This window comes from Molossus molossus, unplaced genomic scaffold (genome assembly GCF_014108415.1).
Source record: "Molossus molossus isolate mMolMol1 unplaced genomic scaffold, mMolMol1.p scaffold_m16_p_12, whole genome shotgun sequence".
Lineage (NCBI taxonomy): Eukaryota > Metazoa > Chordata > Mammalia > Chiroptera > Molossidae > Molossus > Molossus molossus.
Genome location: NW_023425347.1, coordinates 73,859,622 through 73,886,649, shown reverse-complemented (window position 1 = coordinate 73,886,649; position 27,028 = coordinate 73,859,622). Strand labels below are relative to the sequence as shown.

The 27,028-nt window shown below is 42.1% G+C and overlaps 2 protein-coding genes and 1 pseudogene across 2 annotated transcripts in view; 1 reads left to right on the top strand and 2 right to left on the bottom strand.

Annotated features, from left to right (window-relative positions):
• Positions 1-4,832: 4,832 nt before the first annotated feature.
• The window catches only part of ZMYND12 (zinc finger MYND-type containing 12), a 29,536-nt gene continuing 7,340 nt past the window's right edge, over positions 4,833-27,028 (bottom strand). Inside the window, exons 2-8 of the mRNA XM_036256262.1 lie at positions 21,403-21,544; positions 20,022-20,193; positions 13,742-13,911; positions 10,424-10,546; positions 9,030-9,141; positions 5,931-6,076; positions 4,833-5,271 (exon numbers count right to left, since the gene is read on the bottom strand). Of these exons, the coding sequence (XP_036112155.1) occupies positions 5,143-5,271; positions 5,931-6,076; positions 9,030-9,141; positions 10,424-10,546; positions 13,742-13,911; positions 20,022-20,193; positions 21,403-21,544 (994 nt within the window). The 3' untranslated portion in view covers positions 4,833-5,142. The remainder of the gene's footprint in view (positions 5,272-5,930; positions 6,077-9,029; positions 9,142-10,423; positions 10,547-13,741; positions 13,912-20,021; positions 20,194-21,402; positions 21,545-27,028) is intronic.
• Positions 7,634-8,037, bottom strand: LOC118626491 (cytochrome c oxidase subunit 7C, mitochondrial-like). The gene has a single exon (XM_036256263.1). The coding sequence runs from the start codon at positions 7,975-7,977 to the stop codon at positions 7,786-7,788; it is 192 nt and encodes a 63-aa protein (XP_036112156.1). The 5' UTR covers positions 7,978-8,037; the 3' UTR covers positions 7,634-7,785.
• On the top strand, positions 14,315-14,490 carry LOC118626492 (annotated as a pseudogene).

Here is a 27,028-nt window from a genome sequence, read left to right as displayed (position 1 = left end):
GAATAAAAGGGTGAAACACCTGCAACTTACTTTCAAATGGTTCGTATGAATGGATGATCCATGGAGAGAAAACGATAACACAAATGTAGTAAAATGTTAACATTTGGGGAATCTGGGTGAGAGGGATATGGGAATTCTTTGTATGGAGAGTCTGAGTAAATCTGAAATTATGTCAGCTTCTTCTGCTGGGTTCGCCTCTTCTCCATTAGACATTCCGTTTCAAGGCATTCCCGTAGGCTCTCTTCTCTTCCCTAGGCAATCTTCTCTCTTTCCATGGTGTTAATTACCATCTACATGATACTCTCAAATTAATCTTTCAAACCCAAGCTTCTTTTCTTAATGTCAGATTGCATGTCCAGTTGCCTACCTTTTCATCTCTTCTCCAATGAATATCTCAAACTCTCATGCCCCAATCTGAATTCAGATTCTTACCTCTCTCCCACAAGCCCACCCCTCTCCCAGAGCCCCCTCACCTCAGTGCTCAGTGCTGATCGTGTGCTCAAACCAGAAAAAGGAAAAATTCTAGTAGTCCTTTTTGCCTGCAACCTTCCTCATCCCCTGCATCTAATTCCGTTTCTGTGGTGAAACTTGACTTTCAAACTATTAGTGATCATTTTTCATGGAAAACTTTCTTTGTTCATTAACATGTTCTGGAATATCCACAGCCCTTACAAAGGTTTTTGCAAACAAAGGACAATATTTATAATATATTATCTTGGTTTTATATCCTGGTCTCAATAGTAAACTTGTTTATATGCTTTGAAAATTTGCTGCTGTTTAAGTATTTATTAACTACTGAAACTGTGTGTATGTGTGTGTATATATGAAATATTTATCTCCATCAGATTGTCATCAATTTTTTAAAATTGATTTTTAGAGCAAGAGGAAGGGAGAGGGAGAGAAACATCAATGTGAGGGCAAAACATCAGTCAGCTGCCTCCTGCATGCCCCCGACTGGGGAACGAGCTTGCAACCCGGGCATGTGCCCTGACTAGGAACCAAACCAGCAACCTTTCAGTGCATGGGATGATGCCCAACTAACTGAGCCACATTGGCCAGGGCACAATGTCATCAATTTTGATAAATATCAGGAAAGACAAACTTTTTCTATCAAACAAAATGATGACATGGCCTGTCATTTAAGTGATGCTTCATTGTCTTTCTGGAAGCATTTACTTTGCTAAACATTTGTTTTTTGTGACCTAATGTTCTTGAGAGATGTCGCACTTCATAGAGCCATTGTGAATAATGGGACACTTCACCTGCATTCTGAGAATTTGCCATCAGTAAACCCTCAGTGTATAAATACTAAAGGATTTATTAGTAATATAAGCCCAGCTAGAAGGTGTGAAAAGCAAGAACAAATATGGCTACTTTATAAAATAATAATCATGACTTGTGGGTTTAAGATATATTTGAAATAAATAATAGTAATAATATATGTTAGGAGGAAGTAAATGGAGTTAAGAAGTTTTAACACCTTGAAAAAAAAAAGGAGAAGTTTTAACACCTTGTATGTCCAGGATGAGGATAAATTTCCTGAATAACTTCAGACTTTGATCATTTAATTTCTGGGGTAATTACTAAAATAATAAAAACACACTATATATGTTACAAACTAGCAGACAGGAGAAATAAAATGAGAAAAAATATGTAATTGATCCAAAAGAAATAAAAGGGGAAAACAGAACATCCAGGACAAATAGAAGGCCAAAATAAGATCATAAATTTAAACCCCAAAATTCAGCATATAAATAAAATATAAATGGACTAAATGATTCTTTAAAAATTACAGCTATGAGCCCTGGCCAGTTTGGCTCAACGGTTAGAGCGTCCGCCTGCGGTCCGGAGAGACCCGGGTTCGGTTCCCGCTAAGGGCACGTACCTCGGTTGCAGTTTGTCCCCAGCCCTGGTTGGTCATGCGGGTGGCAGCCACTCGATGTGTCCCTTTCACATCGATGTTTCCCTCTCTCTTTCTCCCTCTCTCTCCCTCCCACTCTGTCTGTACAAAAAATGGAAAAATGTCCTCGGGTGAGGATAAAAAAAAAAAATAAATAAAAAATTACAGCTATGAAAATATCTAACTATATTATTTTTACAAGAGATACATCCAAAACATCAGTTCATAGATTATTTGAAAGTAAAAGGCTGCAAGAAGAGATATGAGGTGTTTGGTCAGGGTTCAGTTGGGAAAACAGAAGCTTCTGTAGGCACGTTGAGTAAAGGGATTTACTCACTACAGGGAATTAGAGGCTTACACAGTCTTTGATCGGGCTGTGTGACAAAGATCAGGGAGCAAAGGTCAGCAAGCTGCTTTCACAGGAAACCTGCTTTCAAGAAAGCAACAGTGGGTGATTCTCAGGAAGATCAATGGCTGCTCCTCATCCAGTTTCCATATCTTGGGTAAAGCTGCCCCTCATTGGCTGAAATTCATCCAGAGTCATAAAAGGAAAGAGAAACTGTAGTTCCTAGATTCCCCCTTGAAGCAGAGGTAAATGCTGAAGCAGAAGTAAGTGATGATGCCTTGCTGATGAAGTAATCCAAACCAAAGAAAATAGGCGTAGCTATATGTTACTATAAAACCAAAATAGATTCTACAGTCAAAAGCATTACCAAGATAAAGAGAAGCACTTCATAATATAAAATATAAGGATTTAATTCTTTATATTTAATTAGTAAAATACAATATCTGAATGTGTGCTTGCCTAATAACAAAGCCTCAAAATATATAAAGCAAAAATGACAGAACTAGAAGAAATAGATGCATCCATAATCATAGGACGAATTTTATATGCCCTCTCAGATTTAAACCAAAAACTCAGCAAGGATATGCAAGATTTGACAATATACAGTACATAGTGCCCAATAACTCCATTCTTTTCTAGTCCACACAGATCATTTACAAATATTGACCTCAGCCATAAAGCAAATCTCAACTAATTCCTAAAAGTCAAAATTGTACACAGCATATTTTATGACCTCAATAAAATTAAGCTAGAAATCAACAAAGAAGTTACCTTCTTTTAAAAATTAAAATTATACTTCTAAACTATGAGTAAGTAAAAAGTTAAGACATATTTAGAACAAAATGACAGTTAAAATACTGAAGTTAAAATATGCAGATCAACTAAAGCAGTATTTAGAGGAGAATTTATAGCCTGTATGCAAGTGTTAGGAAAGCAGAATAACTGAAAACTAAATTAATAAGACATAATGAAGAGAAAAATCAGAGAATAGGAATAATAAATTTAAACAACCTAATTTAATCAATAATTTTTAAAATTTACTCAGTGGGGAAGGATTCATGAACAAGAATTCAACAGTAGAGAAAACAGAATAGATAATGGAGGGGTGAAATAGAAAGGGCAATGGATATAGTAAAGGAGAGAACTAGAGTTTAATGAAAGGGACTTTAAAGGACATTTTAGAATAGGGACGTTCTGATATTTTCTTTTAATTTATCTGCTAAGAGTTGTTGACCCTATTCCTCATTACCCCTTCCAAATCTTCACTAAACATCTATTTTAAAGAGCTAACTCCTCAGCTGGTGTGGCTCAGTGGACTGAGTGCACTGAGAGGTCACAGTTCAATCCCCAGTCAGGGCACATGCCCAGGTTGCAGGCTCCGTCCCAAGTGTGAGGTGTGCAGGAGGCAGCCAGTCAATGTTTCTCTCTCTCTCCCCCCTCCCTTCCTCTCTATCTCAAAAATCAATTAAAAAACTGTTTTTTAAAAAGAGAGCTAACTCATATTTGAGGTTAGAGGGTGAGAATCAAGAAGAAGGGTTGGTGTCCCTAAAGAGATGAAAAAAACCACCACAAGATGAGCAGTGAAGAGTGAGAATGCAACTGAAGCTGACAGAGTGAGAGGCTGGTAGAAAAGTCAGGCCCTGGGACTTCACAGGCGTGTTGGAGAAACATAATTCCCAAAGTTATGGAATGGGATTCCCAGCAGATTCTCCCTAGACCTGAAGGGATAGGACGGCCTACCTGACCTATTTTTATTATGTACCTGAATGAATTAATTTACGGTGAGGAACATAAAATTCTCTGACAGGTCCTTGACTTGCATATCCTCTTTCTGGGTGCAAATCTACCCAGGAAGCAAAGTGTGCTAATGGGCAGGCTCTTTGACAAGTTTGGAGCTAAAAAAAAAAGATATGCTAAGTGACAACAGTCATCCAGGGGACAAGCTAATACAGCCATGGCCACATCTAGGCCATTTTATCGCAATAATGAATGAGGCTATGAAGGAGATCAAGGTCACAAAGTATTAAATGAGACAGCTGGCATTTGAACCCAGGCACATCAGAGTCCAAGGCCTGCCCTCTGTCCTCTACATCACAGGGGGCCTTTAAGAGTACGTCTCCCCTAGACAGTATAGATGGTTCACGTCTACTTCAAATCATTGTCTAGGAAGAGAAAGACACCAACCTGGAATGGTGTCTCAGCCAGTCTGTACTGGGCTCCTTGCGCCGCCCAGGGGCCTTCTCTGGCAAAGACCTATGGTTTGTGTCTGCATTTTGCTACCTGTTTTCTATATATCTCATGTCCTATTTGTCCCTCCATTTCTCCTCCATTGTCTTCTTTTGCAGTAAGTGGATATTTTCTAGTATATTTTAAATTCCTTTGTTGATCTTAACTATTTTTAGGGTAATTTTTTTAGTGATTGCTCTAGGAATTATAATGGACATTTTAATCACAAACTACCTCAGATTAATGCTAACTTAATTCCAGTAAAATAGGGAAACTGCTCCAATATAGCTTGTTCCCTACCCCCCTTTTTTGGGTAAAGACCTATGGAACAAGCATTGCTGGGAGACTTCTGGGAAATACGATAAACTATTTTCAGTTTAATTACAAATACCATATTAGTGAGCTGACAGTATATTACCTCAAATTCATACAAAGTCATGATAAACCAAGGGCAAGGGTCACGATAAACGAGTTTTACTGATTTCTGTGCCCAAAGCTCTATACTCCCTCACATATGCCGTGCAAGAATAAAAGTGCACGGGGTGTGAAATCACAGGGGAAGAGGTGGGACTTCAGCAGTTCATCCATAACCTCAGAGCAGTTGCTGAAGGCTGGAACACATTACATGTTCAGCAGTCCCTTGAAGAGGCCCTGACGCCGAACCCACGGGTCACTGAGTAACGGGGGAAGCTTCTTCAGCTGAGATGAGAGTTAGTAATTCTTGAATGGTGTCTTGTTCATGGACACTGAGCTGATGTTCTTGAGCTAGACTGAAGGCTCTCGTGGCATATTCTTGTGCCTGGAATAGAATTGCAGTGACAAAAGGAAGTTGTCACCGGGAAGCATTACATTGGGAAGCCCCATCTGTGTTCAATCCCAGAAATATGGGAAAGGGCCCCTCAGCTTCTCACACCAGGCACTGAGCTCTTGTTGGAAACCTGTGAATGCACACTGGGTCCCTAGAGCTAGCCACACGTGTGCTGGGTGGGAAAAGGGGCACCAGAAAAAGCCACCTGGCTTGACAAACTAAGCAAAGTGAGATCTTTGTGGGATCTTAATTAGGGCCCTTTGAACCAACATTGGGAGGCAGAGAGATGATAGGGGCCACAAGTAAACTCCATCCTGTGGGAACTCACGAACTGAGCATGGTTAAAACTACTATTCCATTCCTGCAAGGACTCTCCAGAGCCCCTCTGCCCTGCAGGCTTCCTAGCACTGCCCCAACCTCAGTTTACCTACGCAACCCTGGGAAGGTCCTCTGGAGGGGAGAAGGGAATCCAGTTTCCAGTATGAAGGCTGGACTCAACAAATGAAACATGTCATGAGCATCTGAACTTTTCTGGAGTAAGGGCTTACTCTTAGGGCAGAAGCTAATGCAATTGGGCAGTACACAGCTGGATTCAACTTGAGGAATTTCTATCTCCATTTTAGACATGCTGCTTTTCTAGGGAAACTTGCCTTTGAAGAATTCATCATCAGGTAGTAAAGCATGACCAGGATTTTCAGAACAAAGACAGTTTTCTGGGGAGCTTTGTCAGATGTAGATTCTCGAATGTTTAAGATTGAAGTCAGGATCCGAACGGCCTCCGCTTCCTGGGCTTCATCTGCAGTGGAAAGGAGGAAAAGAAGAATCGGGTCCTGGGGGCAGCTGAGCCCACCTCGGGGTAGGCACTGAGCTGTGGGGGCGCTTGGCCTCCTGAAGCTCCCTCGCGGGGACACCGGGGGAGGTGGCGCAAACCACAGCAAGTTCTCACCTGGAGGACTGCTGGCTCGCGGGGCAGGACGCGGCGCAGTTTCGGGCAGCTCCCAGCCATGCCCAGCATGTCAGAGTGACTTAAACACGCTCAGCCCGTGTTGCTAAGCTCTCTCCCTTTGAGTCTCAGCTTCTACTCTACGGCAAGAGCGGAGAGGGGGGCTTCTTGCAGCTGCAGCATCTTAATTTTTCTTCCCCCAATCCAATGAGGCTTTCTGCTTTCCCTGAGGAGGCTGTGCACAATGTCCCCAGCAGTGTTTGGTTATCCTTTAGTCACCATTTATTGACTTATTATGAGTTATGGGCCAGGTACCTAAAAGTACTTTTTAAGTATAGCAAGTCCTGAATAACACTGTTTTGTTCAACGTCATTTCATTCTAACACTGATGAGGGGGGGGAAAAATCGATTCCCAAAAGGAGCCACTCTCTGTGTGGAGTTGGCATGTCCTCCCCACGTCTGTGTGGGTTTTCTCCTGGTCCTCAGTTTTCCTCCCACAGCCCACAGATGTGCCCAGTAGATGACTTGTGTCTAAATCATCCCAGTCTGAGTGAGTGTGGGCGTGTGTGTAAGTGGCCGTGGAATGAAAGGCCGTCCTGTCCAGGGTGGGTGCCCACCTCCACCTTGTGTGCTGTGCTGCCAGGGTGGGCTCCAGTCACCTGTGACCTTGAACTGGAATGATCAGGTTGGAAAAGAATTATCTTACTTGCCTGTTGTTGTTTTTTTAATTTTTATTTATTTATTTATTTTTTATCCTCACCTGAGGACATTTTTCCGTTTTTTGTTCATATAGAGTGGGAGGGAGGGAGGGAGGAAGAGAGAGAGAGAGAGAGATGTGAAAGGGACACATTGAGTGGCTGCCACCCGCACGACCCAACCAGGGAGAAACTGCAACCAAGGTACATGCTATTAGTGGGGACTGAACTCGGGTCTCTCTGGGCCGTAGGCCAATCCTCTAACCGCTGAGCCAAATTAGCCAGGGCTATCTTACTTGTTTTTATTAATCTTTCTTAAACATACATGTAGCTCACATTCATTTCAGAGTTTAGTATTAGAAGTGTTTGGGGTCTTTATTTATGAGTTTGGTGATGTTTTTATGACCAGAAATATGCCGAAGGAACTTAACTCTTGTGGACATCAATTAGCCTGTGGTAAAACTGGTTTCCTTATACATCATTTCGCCTAACGCCAGTTTCCAAGGGCCTGTCAAAGACAGTGAGGAGTCACTGTGTTAAGCTTAGAGCAACAGAGAGCAGTTATACACCATAATGTTAAAGTTGGCCATCTCTGGATATCTATGATTTCCACATTTTCTGCTTTAACATGAACCACTTATCATAAGAGAAAGCTCAATAAAGTTACTAATTTTGTATTTATTTATTTATTTTTTCAATTATGACATTTTTGTATTTCAGAGAAGAGGCATTAAGGACTCATGCCATAAGTTTATTTACAAATACATCTAGTATGTTGAGTTAAACAGTTTGATCCATTTTTCAAAGCAACTGCACCTCTTAAAATGCTCCTCTTCATATCTGTTTCATGGATTAACTAAAACATCCTCATTTTTTAAGCAGTTGGTGTCTTACTATAAAGAAAGGGGCAGCAAATCCAGATCCAAAGTACAAAGTCATCATGGCTAGTAAGCGCCACTTGTTCTCCACTGACAATGGCACATTCTTCCCTGGGCCCTCCTCATAGTGGCTCCTACGGACCACAGAGGTAGTGAACCTCCGGATGCTCTGTCCCAACATTTTGCTGTTGGAAGCCCTGCGAAAGGCGCAGAAGCCGAAAGAAGAAATGGCGCTATCCCACCAAGTCCTTTTTTCACGACCTTCTAAAATTACTAATTTTTTAAACCTTAACTCAAGGTTTTGGTTTTTTTTTTTTTGGTTTTTTTTTATCCTCACCCGAGGACATTTTTCCATTTTTTGTTCAGGTAGAGTGGGAGGGAGAGAGAGGAAGAGAGAGAGAGAGAGAAACATCGACGTGAAAGGGACACACCGAGCGGCTGCCACCCACACGACCAACCAGGTCCGGGGACAAACTGCAACCGAGGTACACGCCCTTAGCGGGAACCGAACCCAGGTCTCTCCGGACCGCAGGCCGACGCTCTAACCGCTGAGCCAAACTGGCCAGGGCAACTCAAGGTTTTTTTAAAACCTCTCCTGTAAGAAGTCTTCTGCCTTCAACACCATCTCAGCTCTTTGTTCTGGGGCTTGGCTTATAATATCATTTGCACTCACAGAAATTCGCTTTTGGTATTTCAAATGGGCTCTGTCTCACCAGCTGCACTGTATGACTTTTTAAGCACCAACTGGATCCTCTGTCTCTGTTACCTCAGAGGGAACGATACCGTTCAGGGCTACCCGACACGCAGCCCTTGCGGAGCCCGGGGATGGTGAGATGAACCAGACTCCGCGCTGCCACAAAGAAGCCTGCTGTTCAGTAAAGGAAGAGGTTAAGGCCCCGGACAGTTGAGTAATGCGACATCTGTGTTGAGTCTGCCTTGGCTTATGCGCCCTGGAAGGATAACACATTAAGGAATGGGTGCACTGCAGAAATCACAGTGGGCTCCGGCAGGGTCTTTTTCCCTCCAAGTATGTCCCCTGAAAGGCTGTGTGTAGAGCTAGGACTGTGAATTCTGGTAAAATCCCTTTGCACCCGTCTCGGTTTCCCCATAATCAAGACGCGGGAGAGGGTGTGTGCTCCACAACAGGCTCAGAAGCCCCCCCTCTTTTCCGGACAAGGCCTGTGGACTGAGAGGAAGTCGCTACTCTGCTTCCGACAGAGGACTGCCACTTACCCAAGCCAGTGTCAGTCTCAAATTGTTTGCCCAGTAAATCTATTTGCTGGATGCGAGCCTGTAAGAGGACTTGATAGTGATTGTTCAGATATTTATCCCAGATCTCAGAGACCTGTTGGGAAAGAAAATGCAATCAGACAGGCAGGCCAGGTCTTAGCCACTGGACCAGCCAGCTAGGAGGGCAGCATCTCTGGCCAGGTTCCCTGGCCCTCTGCAGGCTCCCTCTCTCACTGTGCCTGGAGGCAGGGGGAGCCTCAGGGGCCCAAACAGGCCTGGCCAAAGTGAGTGTGAGATGTGTTGGGCTGAATGGGCATGTGGCTGATCTGGGGACAGCCCTGGTGGAGTCTGATAACAATGGCTACCATTTGTTTAGTACCTACAATTAAACTTTACATCCTCAAAACATCAAATGAGGTCATAGTCTTATTATTCTCATTTTACAGAGAGATAAACAGAGGCTCAGAGACATTAGTGCACACCTGACATTTGGTAAGATCTGCTCTGTGGCACAGCCAGGAGTTAAATTCAAGTCTGTCTGCCTCTGACTCATTTCTTTTCAGCGACACCACAATGCCTCTTCCTCACAAGTGGGCCTAAAATAGGAACAGTCACAGCACCAAAGCCTATATCATACACAGAAATGGTCGCTTGCTAAGTGAGGTGTTACTCTATGAACATAACTAACATTTTAACAAATTAGAAACAGTTTAAAATCTTTCACATGCAAAGATGGAAATTTCAAAGTGTGCTCATATTTTTTATTCCTTTGTATGACCTATTAGCAATAATTTTCCCTTAAAAACATCATCTCCTTCTCTATCACATACCTCAATATACCCACGTTATCTTGTTCCTGTCAGTATAACAGAGAATATGGCAATCTATTTGGAGGTGTTTGGTTCTTATTGACCTGTCACTTATTATTTATTAATCGTCCTATGGACTCTAAGGACTGATCTATTTTGGTAGTGGAGAAACAGGAAGAAAAGACTGAAATATGCCCTGGCCAGTTTGGCTCAGCGGTTAGAGCGTCGGCCCACGAACCAGAGTCCCAGGTTCGGTTCCCGCTAAGGGCACGTACCTCGGTTGCGGTTTGTCCCCGGCCCCGGTTGGGGTCGTGTGGGTGGCAACCACTCGATGTGTCTCTCTCACATCAATGTTTCTCTTTCTCTCTTCCTCCCTCTCTCCCTCCAGCTCTATCTGAAGATAGATGCGAAAGTGTCCTCCGGTGAGGATTTAAAAAAAAAAAAAAAGATTGAAATACATAATATAGCAGTCTACATAAACTTGGGCAAGTTACTTTATCTCTCTGTGCTTCAAATTTCTCATGAATGATCCGACACCAGTTATAAGACATAAGGTCTAAGGCTCAGCTCCCATATTCCCTAGCTCACCTTAGTGTACAGCGTGTCTGCCAGGTCCAACTTATTAAGGCCATAGAAGATATTAGCTAGGTGGAAGTAGCCTCCTGAGGTCCTGATGTCCTCTGTTCCGAATGCACAACTGGCAAAGTAAATCTATAGTAGAAAAAGAAGGTGTTTGCATTCTCTTTGCAAATCATGTATCTGAACAAAAGACTCACGTCCAGGATATATAAAAACTTTTACAACAGGCCAGTTAAAAATGGGCAAAGGATCTGAAAAGACATGTCTCTAAGAACATATTATACTCATGGCTAATAAGCACAAGAAATGATGCTCAGTATTTTTAGTCATTAAGAAAATGCAAAAAACAAACAAACAAACAAACAAAAAAACCCCACAATGAGATACCACTTCTCACACACAGAATGTCTCTAATCCAAAAGGTAGAATACAAATATTGTCAAGGGTGTGGAGCAAATGGAACCCTTGTACATTGCTGGTGTGACCATAAAATGATGTAGCCTCTGTGGAAAACAGTTTGGCAGTTCTCAAAGTTAAACATATAGTTGCTACATGACCCAGCAATTCCATTCTTAGGTATATGCCCAAGAAAACGAAAACATGAGTCCACACAAAGCCAAAAAGTTGAAACAACCCAAATGTCCCTCAAGTGATGAATGGCTAAACAAACTGTGGTATATTCAGGTGATGGACTACTACTCAGCAATAAAAGGAGTGAAATACTTATACACACAACAACCTGGATGAATTGCAAATTATACCAAGTGAAAGAAGTCAGATGTGGAAAAAAAACCCCACATATCATTCTGTTTATATCAAATGTTCAGAAAAGACAAATCTAGAGAAACTAAAAGTGGTTGCCTGGGACTGGGGGTGAGGCAGGACAGTAAGCAACTAAGAAAATTCCTGGGCAAGTGGAATGGGGAAACTGAAACAAGATAATTAAACAAGATCAAACAATTTGAACAGCTTACAGCCAACTAGTAAATACCAAGACCTTGTCTTCCCTAACCACTGACACTTGAGAGCAAATGGTGTATACCTCTCCTCCCTAACCAGAGAACACATAGCTTAAATCACCCTGGTTGGGGAGATAGAGGACAGAGACCCAATTAATGCCATTTGTGCCAGCCAAACCCGAGGGCAGATGAAGTCAGGGGAACAAATAACAAAAACCCCATTAAAGCCAGACAGACCCAAGAAAAAACTAAAACAGTAAAGCAGACCAAAGAATAATCCCATACTCCCTCATACACTCATTTTGATGCATCAGCATATTACAAATGCACTTGGAAAGCTGCTGAGTATTCTGCTGAAACCCTCCTCTAGGATTCTGGCCCACAGAAGAAAAATAAAAACCTTCAGGACCAAGACCCAGCATGGGCTCTCTCAAGAGCACACCCATGCCCCTTCTCAGGCATGAACTTTTTTCCTTCCTCCTAAACTCTAAGGGTCCCCACAAGGCTTGCAACCAGGGGAGCAATAGGCAATGGCGGCTTGTCCTGGGCTTGTCCCCTGATCCTGTCTCCAAGGCCCTCTTTTTCTCAGACTGTCCAGTGAGCTAACAGCAGTCCTGCCTTGGCTCACTTTTCTCAGTGACTTTTATTTCTCAGTGAGCCAAAGCAGCCCTGCCTAGGCTCTCTCCTGTTGCTTCTTCTATCCTAAGTCTTTCCTTTGTTTCGTTGTCCCAGCTTTAACAAATGTACCTGGACTTGTATTGTGAAATCTTTCCTGCACAAAGTCAAGAACCCACACACTACAGGCCAGCCTGAGGCAGACCCACTTCAGGCCGGTCCCTGTCTGGGTGACAGAGGTGAGAATGATAAGTGACAGAAAATGGATATGAGGGACCTCTTTGGAGTGCTAAAATGTTCTAAAATTAGATTGTGCTAATGGCTGCACAACTCTGTAAACTTACTAAAAATCATTGAATTTTACACTTAAAGTGGGTAAATTTTATGGTATGTAGCAATAAAGCTGTGGTTGTTTTTTTGTTTTCTTTCGTTTGTTTGTTTTTAAAGCTAGACTGAGGAATCTGAGCTTGATCTAATTCTTAATAGTGTGGCCCAGCCCAAGACAGAATAAGCTTCTGCTTAATTTGTCAGAGGGTGTAGAGTCTCTCTGTATAGAGAAGCACAGATGAAGAAGTGCATCAGTCAGGCTCATAGGCACCCTCAAAACTATTTCCTGAAGACAGTTTAATGAAAAGAATTCTTTACAGAGGTGCAGAAGGGCTGAGGAACCAACACGAGCTAGAGAAGCACTGGGGATCATCACAGCAAGAAAGTACTACCATCCTGACTCCTGAAAAAGCAAGTGGAGCAGAGTTACCAGGGCCCAGTAAGAGCTCGAGCCATGGAAGAAGGCTACCCGACAGGAGTCATGACCACAGAGGAACAATGTCCCTGCCTCTCTCTCCTCCCAACCTCCAACCCCTCACACACCTCTCTCTCTCCAAACCCAAGCCAGGGCAATAGAGTCCGAGCTGTGTATTCCATAGAGGTCACCTTCCCAGGGCAGAGAATGAATTTGGGGTGAGAGGATATGGGGACTAATCAGCACAAGAATGTTTCCATTGGATCTATGGGCATTGTGCAGCAGCAGCCAACCAGAGGAAGGGTTGCCCAGTGGAGAGGCTGAAGAGTAAACCAACACACTTGAAGACTGCAGTCTGACCCTAACCTCACCCAGATTTCAGGCTCAGGAACCCCTCTGGTAATATTGTCCAATACTGAAATCCTAATAGAAACCTCAGAAATTCTAGAACTGCTCAATCATCACCCTCATGAACCTACGTAACATTTGCACAGAGTTTTGTAGTTTGTAAAGCACTTTCAAATACCACCAGCTCATTGAAACTTAACCGCACTCTATTATAATAAAAATAATAGCCAAAGTGCTGCACATATATTGTCCTATTATTTATCTCTGCAATGGCTCAATGAGGGAGAGACCGTTTATGATTTCTGTCTTACAGATGATAAAAGAGGTTAAACAATTTGTCCAGGACTAAGTAGCTGGTGAACTACAGAGCTGGGACTAGAAGTAAAGCCCTTCTCTTAACCAGTACACTGCTCTGCCTCCCTTTATTATTCTCAGAGCAACTGAGGCCTGGAGAATTGATGTGCCCTGGCCAAAGTTGCACAGCCAAGAAGTCAGAAGGCTTGAACTCAGGTGGTTAAAATTGTGTTCTTGCTAATACCTCATCATAGTTAGTTGTAGACCAAAAAAGTTATAGAGAAATGCTCAGTTAAAAAACAAAAACAAAAACAAACTGAACAGAACTGGTCTCAGAAATATTCAGGTGTTATAATTTAGATTGTTTACGTCATTGGCCAGATGATAACGGGCTTCCTCATAGTTTTCCTTAGCCATAAAGAGAAGTCCCAGGTTCCGGTGCAGTAAAGAGTGGGTGGCATAAGAACATTCAGTTGATTTGAGGACTGTCCACTGGGCTTGGGATAGGTATTCCTCAGCCTGGACAATATGGCCCAGACCTGTCCAAAAGAAGGAAAGAAGGTTATAATTAATATCCTGGCCAGAAAACACATAATACAATATGTCATCATGCATTCACTCATTTATTCCTTAACTCAGACATTTATTGACATGTAAAAATTTGTACACGAAGGTTCATAGCGGCCTAATAATAATAACCAAAAGAATGGAAACAATGTGAATGTTCATCAGGTGATGAGTAGATATGCAAGATGTGGTCTATCCATATCCATGAGTGGAATATTATTCAGTCATGGAGAGGAATGAAGTACTGACACATGCTACAATGTGGATGAACCTTGAAAACATTATGTTAAATGAAAGAAGCCAGACACAAAAGGCTACAACGTCAGAGTGAACAAAGGGACGCAACAGAGGCAGGCTGGAGCCGCTGCCATCGCCATGACCCGCAGTAACCACCGCGAGCTCGCCGGCCAGAATATGAAAAAGCAGAGCGACTCGGTTAAAGGCAAGGGCCAAGATGACGGGCTTTCTGCTGTCGCCCACAAGCAGAGGGACTCGGAGGTCATGGAGCAGAAGAGAAAAAAGCAAACGAGAAGAAGGAGGAACCCAAGTAGCTTTGTGGTTTCGTGTCCAACCCTCTTGCCCTTCGCTTGTGTGCCTGGAGCCAGTCCCCCAAGCTCGCGTTTCCTCCTGTAGCGCTCGCAGGTCCCAGCACCGAGGGTATTCCCTTTGCCCCGAGTCTGCAGCGGGTCCCTTGTGTGCTACCTTCCCCTCGGGTAGCCTTTCTCCCCCTGGGCCACTCCTGGGGGTGAGGGGGTTACCCCTTCCCAGTGTTTTTTTTATTCCTGTGGGGCTCACCCCAAAGTATTAAAAGTAGCTTTGTAATTCAAAAAAAAAAAAGGCTACAGACATATTATATGAGTCCATTTATATGAAATGTCCAGAATAGGCCATTCCATGGAGACAGAGGTGTATTAGTGGTGGCCAGGAAATGTGAGTATGGGAAAATGGGGTATGACTGTTAACATGGGTATGGGGTTCCATTTCTGCTTGATTAAAATGTTCTGGAATTAAATATAGTGATGGTTGCACAATCTAATATACTAAAATCCCTGAATTATACTTTGAAAGAGTGGATTTTATGGTATGTGAATTATATATAATCAATTTAAGTACCAGGGCTTATGTTAAATGATGGGGATTCAAAGATGAAACAAAACCATTACCTTTGAAAAAGTTCATAGTTGGGTTGGGAGTGAATGGGTGACATGAAAACAAATACCTATATAAAATAGTGTAAGTGCAAGAAGAGCAACATCATATGGTTTGGAAGTGGCACAGAGTGAGAAGTGTTTCATTCTATGGGTGGGATGGACCAAAACAAGGGAGTGGGGAGAGGCATGTTCAGTGCTTTGGACTGACTGTTGTGTCCCCCAAAATCCATACGTTGAGGCCCTAATCCCCGAAGTGATGGTATTTGGAGGTAGAGCCTTTGGGAGGTAACTGGGCCATGTAAATGGAGCCCTTACTAGTGCCTTTATAAGAAGAGACACAAGAGAGATGATCTCTCTCTCAGCCATGTGAAGATACAGCAAAAAGGTGGTTGTCTAGAAGCCAGGAAACAGGCCCTCACCAGACACCAATCTGCTGGTACCTTGATCTTGGAATTTTAGCCTCTGAAACTGTGAGAAATAAATGCTCGTTATTTAAACCACCCAGGCTGTGGTGTTTTTTATGGCAGCCAAACTAAGGCAATCAGGAAGGTCAGAGCTGAGTTTTGAGAATGAATAGAAGTGTTCCAGGTAGATGAGGGAGAGAACATCCTAGGCAGAGGTAACACATATGCAAAGGTATAGAGGTATGAAATAGTATGCCATATTTGAAGAGTTACATATTGGTCTGTGATGCTGGAGCACAAAATGTAAGGGTAGAATGGCAGGAAATTAGGTTAGAGGTGGGCAGAGGACAGATCATGGAGAGATTAGTAAATTGCATCAAAGAGCTTGAGGCATGTGGATAAAAATTAGAGGGTTTTCAGAAAGGAAGAGAGAATTGGATTTAGATTTAGAAGGCTTTCTGGAGCCAGTGTGGAGGAGGGACCGGAGAGGAGGAAGAAGAGTGGAAGGCTCACTAGAAGACTTCTGAAATAGTTCAGGCAAGCACGGATAAGAGCCTGAGCTAAGACAGCGAATGAAGGTGAAACAGACATAAAGAGACACGTAGGAGCTAGAATGGACAACATATGGTTACTAAGCCAAAGTCACATTATTTCTAATATTCTTATATTGTTGACACTTAAGACTTTTTGTTTAGCTGTAGAAATACATAACAGCTGTATGCCTACCTGTTTGCTTCCAAGGAGCTTGTCAGAACTGAACAGAAAAACCACTGACAGCCTCTGCAGAGCAGGAGGCACCCTCTGGGTGAAGCATTTTGTGTGATGGATGCTGCAGCAGAAATGGCACCAAGAAAGGGTCGAGAAGTCAGGACACAAACCACTCATAAGTCAACCTTCTGTTCTTTGTCCTTCCTCCCAGGCCTAGTTCATATGTAAGCATTGCTTCATTCTAGTTGTAATCATCTGCCACTGATTTAAAGGAGGGGAGATGAAGAAGAAGTAGTCTACAAGAGGAAGCAAGTAACTTTGCTTGACTGAAGCTCAATCTAACATGGAGAACTAAAGTGGGAAAATTCTAGGTTAGAAGCAAGAGGCCTAGGCTCATGAACCTGGTTCATGGCAAGTCACATCTTTCATCTGGGTTCTGTCTATAAAATAAGAGCTTTAGGCTGAGGTTCTTTCAAATTTAAAGGAGCAAATGACTCTTAACTAAGATTATTAAGATGGAGAAAAAAATGGTAGAGGGCATTGACATGGCTAGTCAGTGTCAGAAATAAAGAGAACCTGGGCTGCATCTCCTTGTCCAGTGCTTTTCCCATTAGTTTTGGAGGAAGGATAATCCAGATGGGGAGTGAGACCTGAGTGGGATAAGGAGGACATTCTTACAGTTAAGTGGCCTGGTGTAGGGAGTCAGAGCCCAAACCAGCGAGGAGGGGATCCATGTGGAAGTAGCCTGGAATCAGGGGTCAGAGCCCATGGATGGAGAGGAGAGCAACTTGCAAAGGGAAAGGATAGGGTTGGAGATGGGAGATGGGTTCATAGAAGGAGAGCGGATTAAATATGTAAATATACTAATGAAAAAGGAAGCCAGCTTTCTCACTGTCAGAGAACTATAAATATGGAATGGGAGACAATTAGAATAAACCCTGTGGTGGCATCGGACTGGATTTTGTACACTGGTATGGACCCATGGTCATACATACAGGGGTGGGCAAAAGTAGGTTTTCAATTGTGAGTCCATGAAGCAGTTTATTCTTGTGTTATTATTTATTTAACAACTATTACATTATTTATTATTAACCTACCATATATATGTGTGTGTGTATATATATGTGTGTGTGTGTATGCACATATATATGTGTGTGTGTGTATGCACATATATATATAGAGAAAGAGACAGAGAGAGAGAGAGAGAGAGAGAGAGGCAGATATATAGATAGATAAAAGTAAATTTAAATGTAATGTGTGTATAGGTACACACATTATTATATTTACACATATTCCCTAAATCTGTCCACTGAGAAGACCTGGGAACAGCCATACTCCAATAGCAATGCACACACCTAGTGCACAACCTTGGCTTCTGAATTCCACTTTTCACTAAAGGAAATCGGGCTCCTTGGAGGTATGTTCCAGAAAGCAGGAAAGTGATCAAAGAACAAAGTGGAGACAGAAGCCAGCTTGAATGGACAGCCACTTGCCAAATCAGGGACAGTAGAGCATCAAATTAATGATAGTAAGGGATTATAAACCATTGAATAAAACAGGAAGCCAAGAGTCTATACTAATGTAAATAAATAAATGAATGAATACATTGAAAGTTTGATGAGAAATGGAACAGTTACATAGTTTCAAAATACCTCCCCATAAACTACTTATTAATTGCAAAGAGGGGAGAAAGTAACTTACAGAGAATAAGCCCCACAGATACCACGTAATGAAGTAATTTAAATGAGCATCATCAGTAATGGAATAAATTGAAACATGTGCCAATTTATAGGAAGGGATGAGAAGAACACATTGTCACTTCTGTGATATTCCTGCCAAATTTCATTATCTGCATTTAGTCATGAGGAAACATTGGAGAAACTCAAATTGAGGGACATTTTATGCAATCATTGGCCTTTAATATTTAAAAATTAGCCCTGGCCCTGGCCAGTTTGGCTCAGCGGTTAGTGTTGGCCCACAGACTGGAGAGTCTCAGGTTCAGTTTCTGCTAAGGGCTCGTACCTCAGTTGCAGTTTGTCCCCAGTACCAACTGGGGCTGTGTGGGTGGCAACCAGTCAATGTGTCTCTCTTACATCCATGTTTCTCTGTCTCTCTTCCTCCCTCTCTCCCTCCTGCTCTTTCTGAAGATAAATGCAAAACTGTTCTCGGGTGAGGATAAAAAATAAAAATAAAAAATCAGCCCTGGCAGGTTTGGCTCAGCAGTTAGAGCATCAGCCTGTGTACCCAAGGGTTGTGGGTTCAATTCCGGTTAAAGGTACATACCTGGGTTGTAGGTTCAATCCCTGGCCCTGGTCAAGGTCATGCGGAGGCATCCAATTGATGTGTCTCTCTCACATCAGTGTTTCTCTCTTTTTCTCCCTCCCTCCCTTCCACTCTATCTAAAATTCTATGGAAAAATACGCTTGGGTGAGGATAAAATAAATAAACAAGTAAATAAAAAAACCAAAGTCATAGATATCTAGGAAAGATTGAGAAACTATTCCAAAATGAAGGAGACTAAAGACACACGGTAATAGAATGAAAAGCATGATTTTGAACTGTATCCTTTTGCTAGAAGATGATATTGGAATAACTGGAGAAACTTCAACGGGGTCTCTTAGTAGATGACAGTAGATGATGATTGCATTGCAATTATGAAGAACATCTTTGCAGGAAATACACACTGAAATCTTCAAGGTATAGGGCATCAGGTAAGCAACTTACTCTCAGGTAGCTCAGAGAAAACAGTTCTTTGTGCTGTATTTCCAACAGTTTTACTTTTTAAAGTTTGTTGTTGTTTTTAAAAAAATTTTTTTTAATCCCCACCCAAGGACAGTCTTCCATTTTTTGTTCAGATAGAGGGAGAGAGAGAGAGGACGAGAGAGAGAGAGAGAGAAACATCGACGTGAAAGGGGCACATCGAGTGGCTGCCTCCTGTATGCATGACCCAACCAGGGCCGGGGACAAACTGCAACTGAGGTACGTGCCCTTAGCGGGAACCGAACCTGGGCCTCTCTGGACCGCAGACCAAAGCTCTAATAACCACTGAGTAACCGTCCAGGGCTTGTTGTTGTTTTTAAATGTGGCTACGAGCCCTGGCCGGTTTGGCTCAGCGGTTACAGCGTTGGCCTATGGTGCAGAGAGACCCGGGTTCGATTCCTACTAAGGGCATGTACCTCAGTTGCAGTTTGTCCCGGGCCCTGGTTGGGTCGTGTGGGTGGCACCCACTCAATGTGTCCCTTTCACATCAATGTTTCTCTCTCTCTCCCTCCCTCTCTATCTGAACAAAATATCGAAAAATGTCCTCAGGTGAGGATTAAAAAACAAACAAACATAAATGTGGCTACGAGTAGAAATTGGTAGCATGGTACCTAAAATACTGTAATTACTCAAAAATGTTAATTCACCTCAAAAATGTTAATTCTCCTCTTTTTTAGAAAATTCCTTTTCTGTATTGATTTTAGAGAGAGAGGAAGGGAGAAGAGAGAGAGAGAGAGAAACACTGATTGGCCTCCTCAGTAGGAGAAGCTGAGAGCACCAGCCTTAGTTCGTTACCACTTTCTGATTCCAGTACCTGTGAAGCTTCAGTTCCCTGAGGACACGCCCCCGTCCTAATAAACGTCCTCCTGCTTAGGCCAGCTCGAGTGGGTTCCTGTCCGCTGTGGCCAGAGGTCCATGCCATCTCCTTCCCCACCCTGCGCCGGATTCTCAGCAACCCTGCTCTTCCTCAAAAGGTGCCTTGGTGCCACTGCCGCGGCTGGACTCTGGCCACTGCTACGACCCGCATGGCACTTCTTAAGGACTCCGGGGGGCACTTACCAAGGCTGGCCTCGGCCAGCAGCAGGTAGGCAGGCACAAGCTCCACTGAACTCAGGCCGTACACATTCATACGGAAGCGAAGAGAATGCAAAGCTGCTGGGACGGCAACTTCATGTTTTCCTTCAAAGAGATATTTCTGGGCTACGGTGTAGCAGAATTCAATCAAATGCTTCTGTGGAAGAAAAAACTAGACCATCTGAGACAGTCTAAAGGTAAAAGACAATGACGGATATAGGTACACTGGAGACAAGGCCAACACCTAGTGAACTGGCACATAGTGAGCCTGCCTGTATTAAGGTGGTCACAAGACCCAAAATAGGTGATACGAAAAGGCAAACTCTGGACAGTGAGTTCCTTCAGGTCCAGGAACAAGTGTATTTTCATCTTAGTTCACTACTTGGTATAGATGCGTGCTCAACAGAAAATTATTAAATGGATATTATTCTTCTATTTATAATAAAATTTTATTTTAACAAAGCTGTCATACCTTAGGACCACCTAAAACTTTCTGCCTTTCTATTTGAATTAATTTTAAGAGACTTTTCCCTCTGGAGTTATCCTGCTTATCTAATATCAGAAACAACTCTAACTCCGCATTGTTCTAAGGCCACTCTCAACGTGACACTGAAATCGAGAAATCCAGTGTTTTGAGATTTAAATAAAAAATGAGAGGCTATCAATGCCATCATAGTTTTCCTAATCTCCTTTATGTATTCACTCCTCTACATATCCACACATCATTGTTGACTTCCCACTGTGTGCCTTGGCTCTCATCACAGTACTTGACATAGATGGGTATTATGGCTGAATTATGTCCCCCAAAATTCACATGTTGAAGCCCTAATCCCCAGTACCTCAGAAAGTGGCTGCACTTGGAGATACGGCCTTTAAATAGGGGGTTAAGTTAAAATGAGGCCTTTGGATGGGCCCTAATCCAATCCGACTGGTGTCCTTGTAAGAAGAAATGTGGACACAAAAGCCAGAGCAAGGCTATGTGTGCCCAGAGGAAAGGCCATGAGGGCACACACCAAGGCAGCCACCCACATGGCAAGGACAGAGGCCGCAGAAGAACCCAACCCTGCCGACACCTATCGTTCATCTTGACTTCTAGCTTCCAGAACTGTGAGAAAATAAATTTCTGTTGTTTAAGTCACCCAGTCGGTGGTGTTTTGCTAGGCAGCCTCAGGAGACTAAGACAGCAGATACTCAGTAACTATGTGGAGAACGATGGACTGAATGGCATTAAAAACATAATGACACAAGACCAAATCTCTGCCCTCACAGAGGTTACAGGTTAGTGACCGCGACCCCGCACACCCCTTCCCCCCAGCAGTTTCGCTGCAGCCATGAGCTGACCCTGTAACTGTCCCCTAGGGCCCACCTGCCGCTGCTGCAGCTGCTGCAGGCCGTGCTGCCGCTCTTCCTCTGAGTTGTAGAAGGGCATGGACGTGCGCAGTGGGATCAGGAGCTGGCAGATCTTCTCATGGATGCTATCCCAGTCAGCTCTTTGATGAACCACTCCACTGACAATAAAAACATGACTTCGTTATCTTTACTTTAGGCCTGACCTAAGAGTCTATTGGCTTTGCTCCTGGCCTAGCCCTAGAAACTAGAAAAAGTAAGGCCAACACAAACCAGACAGGGAGCCCAAAGCCATTTTGACACAAGTCTCTTTCCTGCTGTGTGATTACTTGAGGGTGGAAAAACTATGCTGGGGTTGGGGAGGGGTGGTGAAGGATGTCCTTTGTGCAGGCCCAGGTTCACGTTCCAAAGCCACATGGTGATGCTGTGGCTATTCTGTCTTGGTGTTTAATAACAACAAAGACAGCTTTAATCCTGCATTGTTCTAAGGTCATTTTCAAAATAGCTGAACTTTGAAGCTGAGGGATTTGAGAGTCTTTCTCTTGGGGAAGAGAAAGGAATTTACATTTGATGAGGCTCTGGGATACACTTTCCTACAATAGGTGCCATCGTGCTGCAGGACTCTGGAGAGCTCCCCCTGCACGCCTGTCTCTGCTCCTGGGGGCGCTGTCACAGAGGACACACTGGGAATGCCTCCCCAGCGAGAGGTGCCACAGGTGGTCTTGCAGGTACCTAATTAACTTTTGAAAATAGAACAAAATCAGTTACTACTGTTTTAAAGGTAAAGAAGCATGGGTGTTGAGACATTAAATAGTTTCTCTAAGCCTGTACTCCAAAGCCAGCTGTTTCTTAGCTCTCTAGGGGAAGCACTGTGATAGTCTGGTATATAGCTTCTCTGTTTTACATGCATATTTAGTATTTTTAAAAACTCAGTAAGACAGCACAAATGTAGAGCATTTGCATCACTGCAGAAAAATTCTATTGGCCCGTACTCCTTCAGAGTATCCACTCCCATTCCTTAAATAATTTCCTCTATAAATGACTCCCAAATCTATTACTTAAATCTGACCTTTCCTCCAATCATGGGGTTTTCATTTTTTACATTTTAAAACTAATATGTAATTTATAAAGTGTACAATTCAGTGGTTTAAAAAAACAAAAACAAAAAACATATTCACAAGGTTGTATAATCATCACCCTATCTAATTCCAGGACACATTCATCGCCCAGAAAGAAACCATTCACTCTAGCAGTTGTTCTTATTCTTCCTTCCACCTATGCAATGCCTAGAACCTCTAATCTACTTTCTCTATGTACTTCCCTATTCTGGACATTGCATAAAAATGGAAACAGACAATATATGACCTTTTGTGTCTACCTTCTTTCATTTAGTATGTTTTCAAGGTTCATCCATGTTGTAGCATGTATCAACGTTATTCCTTTCTATGACTAATATTCCATTGTATGGATCTATCACTTTTGTTCAGACATCCATTAGTTGGTGAACATTTGGGCTGTTTCTGCTTTTAGGCTATTATGAACAATGCTGCTATGAACATTAGTGTTTAAGGTTTTGTGTGAACAAATGTTTTCAGTTCTCTTGGGTATATACCTAAGAATGGAATTGCTGGGTCATATAGTAACTATATGTTTATGTTTAAAGTTTTGAGGACTGCCGAACTATATCCCATAAAAGCTGTGCTATTTTACATTCCAACCAGCAATGTATAAGGGTTCCATTGTCTCTACTTCCTAAACAACACTTGTTTTCTGTTATAACCATCCTAGTGTGTGTGGTGTCTCACTGTGGTTTTATTTTGCAGTTCCCTAATGACTAATAATGTTGAGCATCTTTTCAGGTTCTTACTAGCCATTTGTATATATTCCTTGGAGAAATGTTTATTCAAATCCTTTGCCCATTTTTTAACAGGGTCTTTTGTCTTATTGTTGAATTTTTGTTTGTTTGTTTGTTTTTGTTTTAATCTTCACCCTAGGATATTTTTTCATTGATTTTTTTCAGACAGAGTGGGAGGGAGGGAGAGAGAGAGAGAGAAACATTGATGTGAGAGAGACACATTGATTGGTTGCCTCCCACATGACATGGACCAGGGCCGGGGATCAAACCCACAACTGAAGTATGTTTCCTTGACTGGGAAAGCAAACCCACAACTCTTCAGTCCACAGGCTGATGCTCTAACTACTGAGCAAAACTGGCCAGAGCAATTGTTGAGTTTTAAGAGTTCTTTACATATTGTGGATTCTAGGTTCTTATCAGATATATATGATTTGCAAATATTTTCTCCCATTCTGTGGGCTGTCTTTTCCTTTTATTTTTTGTGTTTCCTGATGCACAACGTTTTTAATGTTGATGGTGTCCAACCTATCTCTTTTCCTTGTGCTTTTGGTGTCATATCTAAGAACTGTTGCCTAATCCAAGATTACACAGATTACAACTATGTTTCCTTGTAAAAGTTTTATATTTTTAGCTCTGACATTTAGGTCTTTCTTGTATACGGTGTAAAGTAGGGGTCCAAATTTATTCTTTTGCATGTAGATACCCAGTTATGCTGGCACCATGCAGAAGGAACAATTCTTTTCCCAAATGAGTGTCTTGGCAACCTTTTTGAAAACCAATTGACCATGGATGTATGTGCTTATTTCTGGACCACTGATCTCTGAATGTCTATCCTTAAGCCAATACGTATCATGATTTCTTCATCATTATAGCTTTGTAGTAAATTTTGAAACTGAGAAGTGTGAGTCCTCCAACTTTGTTCTTTTTCAAGATTGTTTTGGCTATTCTGGGTCCCTCGCGTTTTCATATGAATTTCAGAATCAGTGTGTCCATTTTGACAAAAATGGCACTTGGAATTTTGATAGGGATTGCACTGAATCTGTAGATCAATTTGAGAAGTGCTGCTATCTTAATATTAAGTCTTCCAAACTATGAATACCATTCCATTTATTTAGGTCTTCTTTAACTTCCTTCAAGAATATTTTGTAGTCTTCAGTGTATAAGTCTTGTATTACTTAGGTTAAATTCATCTCCTTTCTTTTATGCTCTTGTAAATGGTTTTCTTAATTTCACTTTCAGATTGCTCATTATTAGCATATAGAAATACAACTGATTTTTGCATGGCAATTCTATAACCTTACTGTATTCATTTATTAGCTCTAATAGGTTTTTTGTGTGGGTTCCTATAAATTTTTTAATGTTTTTATTATTGATTTTAGAGAGAGAGGAAGGGAGAGGGAGATAGAGATAGAGACATCGATGAGAGAGAAACAACATTCAGCTGCCTCCTGCACACCCCTATTGGGGTTCAAGTAACTCGGGCATGGGCCTTGACTGGGAATCTAACCAGTGACCTCTCAGTGCATGGGTCAATGCCAATCACACCAGCCAGGGCTTTTTTGTGAGTTCTTTAGCATTTTCACTATAAGATTGTGTCACCTGTCAACAGAGGTACTTTTATTCTTTCTTTAAAAAAAAAATTTTTTTTTCTTTATTGATTTTTAAGGGAGAGGGAGAGATAGAAACATTGATGAGAGAGGACATTGACTGGTGGCCTCCTGCATGCCTCCCACTGGGGATTTGGCCCACAACATGGGCATGTACCCTGACCAGGAATTGAACCAGTGACCTCTTGGTGCATGGGTTGACGCTCAACCACTGAGCCACACAGACCGGGCCTTTTACTCATTCTTTTCTAAGCCGGATTCCTTTTATTTAATTGTATTTCCTAATTAGCCCAACTAGAACCTCTAGTACAATGTTGAATAAAAGTGGTGAAAGCAAAATTCTTGTTCCATTCTTGATTTTAGAGGGAACACTTTCAGTCTTTGACCATTAAGTATGATGTTAGCTATGTGTTTCTCTATAGGTTTTTCATAGATGCCCTTTACCAAGTTACAGAAGCTTCTTTATATTCCTAGTGTGTTAAGTGTTTTTATCACAAAGGGTGTTGAATTTTGTGAAATGCCTTTTCTGCATCTATTAAGATGATTATGTGGATTTTGTCCTTTAATTCTATTAGGATGATTTCTTATACTGATTGATACTTGTATGCTGAGCCAACCTTAAAATCATGGGAGAAATCCCAGTTGGTCATCATGTATAATCCTTTTTATATGCTGCTTGATTTGGCTTGCTAGTATTTTGTTGAGGATTTTTGCATCATTATTCAGGGATGTTGGCCTGTAGCTTTCTTGTGATGTCTTTGTCTGGTTTTGGTATCAAGGTAATGCTAGTCTCATAAAATGAATTGGGAATTATTCCTTCCTCTTCTGTTTTTTGATGAGTTTGTGAATAATTGTTCATTCTTCTTTAAACATATGATAAAAATTCATCAGTGAAGTCATCTAGTCCTGGACTTTTCTTTGTAGGAAGTTTTTTGATTACTCACTAAATCTCTCTAGTTGTATAGATATTCTATTTTTTCTTGCGTCAGTTTGTCTGTTTTTTTTTATCCTCACCCGAGGACATTTTTCCATTTTTTTGTTCAGATAGAGTGGGAGGGAGAAAGAGGAAGAGAGAGAGAGAAGAACATCAATGTGAGAAAGACACATCCAGTGGTTGCCACCCACACAACCCCAACCGGGGCCGGGGACAAACTGCAACCAAGGCACATGCCCTTAGCGGGAACTGAACCTGGGTCTCTCGGGACTACAGGCCAACACTCTAACCGCTGAGCCAAACCAGCCAGGACCAGTTTGTCTTTTTAGGAATATATTTCATCTAGGTTATCTAATGTGTTGGCATACAGCTGTACATAGTATTCTCTTATAATCTCTTATTTCTGCAAAGTTGGAAGCAATGGTCCCACTTTCATTTCTGATTTTAGTAATGTGAGTCTCTTTTTCTTGGTCAGTCTAAAGATGATCAATTTTGTTGATCTTTTTAAAGAACCAACTTTTGGTTTTGTTGATTTTATAGTTTCTTATTCTCTACTTCATTTTTTTAATGCTATAATATTTACTGTTTCCCTCCTTCTGCTAGCTTTGGTTTGAGTTTGCTCCTTTTTCTATTTTATTATTATTATTATTTTTTAATCTTCACCTGAGGATATTTTTTGATATTTTGTTCAGACAGAGTGGGAGGGAAAGAGAGAGAGAGAGAGAAACATCGATGTGAAAGGGACACATCAAGTGGTTGCCACCCACATGACCCAACCAGGACCAGGGACAAACTGCAACCGAGGTACACGCCCTTAGCGGGAACCGAACCCCAGGTCTCTTCAGACCGCAGGCCAATGTCCTACCACTGAGCCAAACCAGCCAGGGCTAATTTCTTTTATTATTATTATTTTTTTATCCTCACCCGAGGACATTTTTTTCTATTTTTTGTTCAGATAGAGTGGGAGGGAGGGAGAGAGAAACATCAACGTGAAAGGGACACATCGAGTGGCTACCACCCGCACAGCCCAACCAGGGCCTGGGACAAAGTGCAACTGAGGTACATGCCCTTAGCGGGAACCGAACCTGGATCTCTCTGGACCGCAGGCCAACGCTCTGACTGCTGGGCCAAACTGGCCAGGGCTTTTTCTAATTTCTTAAAGTGGAAGACTGTTACTGATGTGAGATCTTCATTCTTTTTTACACTTGATCTTAGCCAAAAGGCTGAGAAGCGATGTTCATTCATTTTT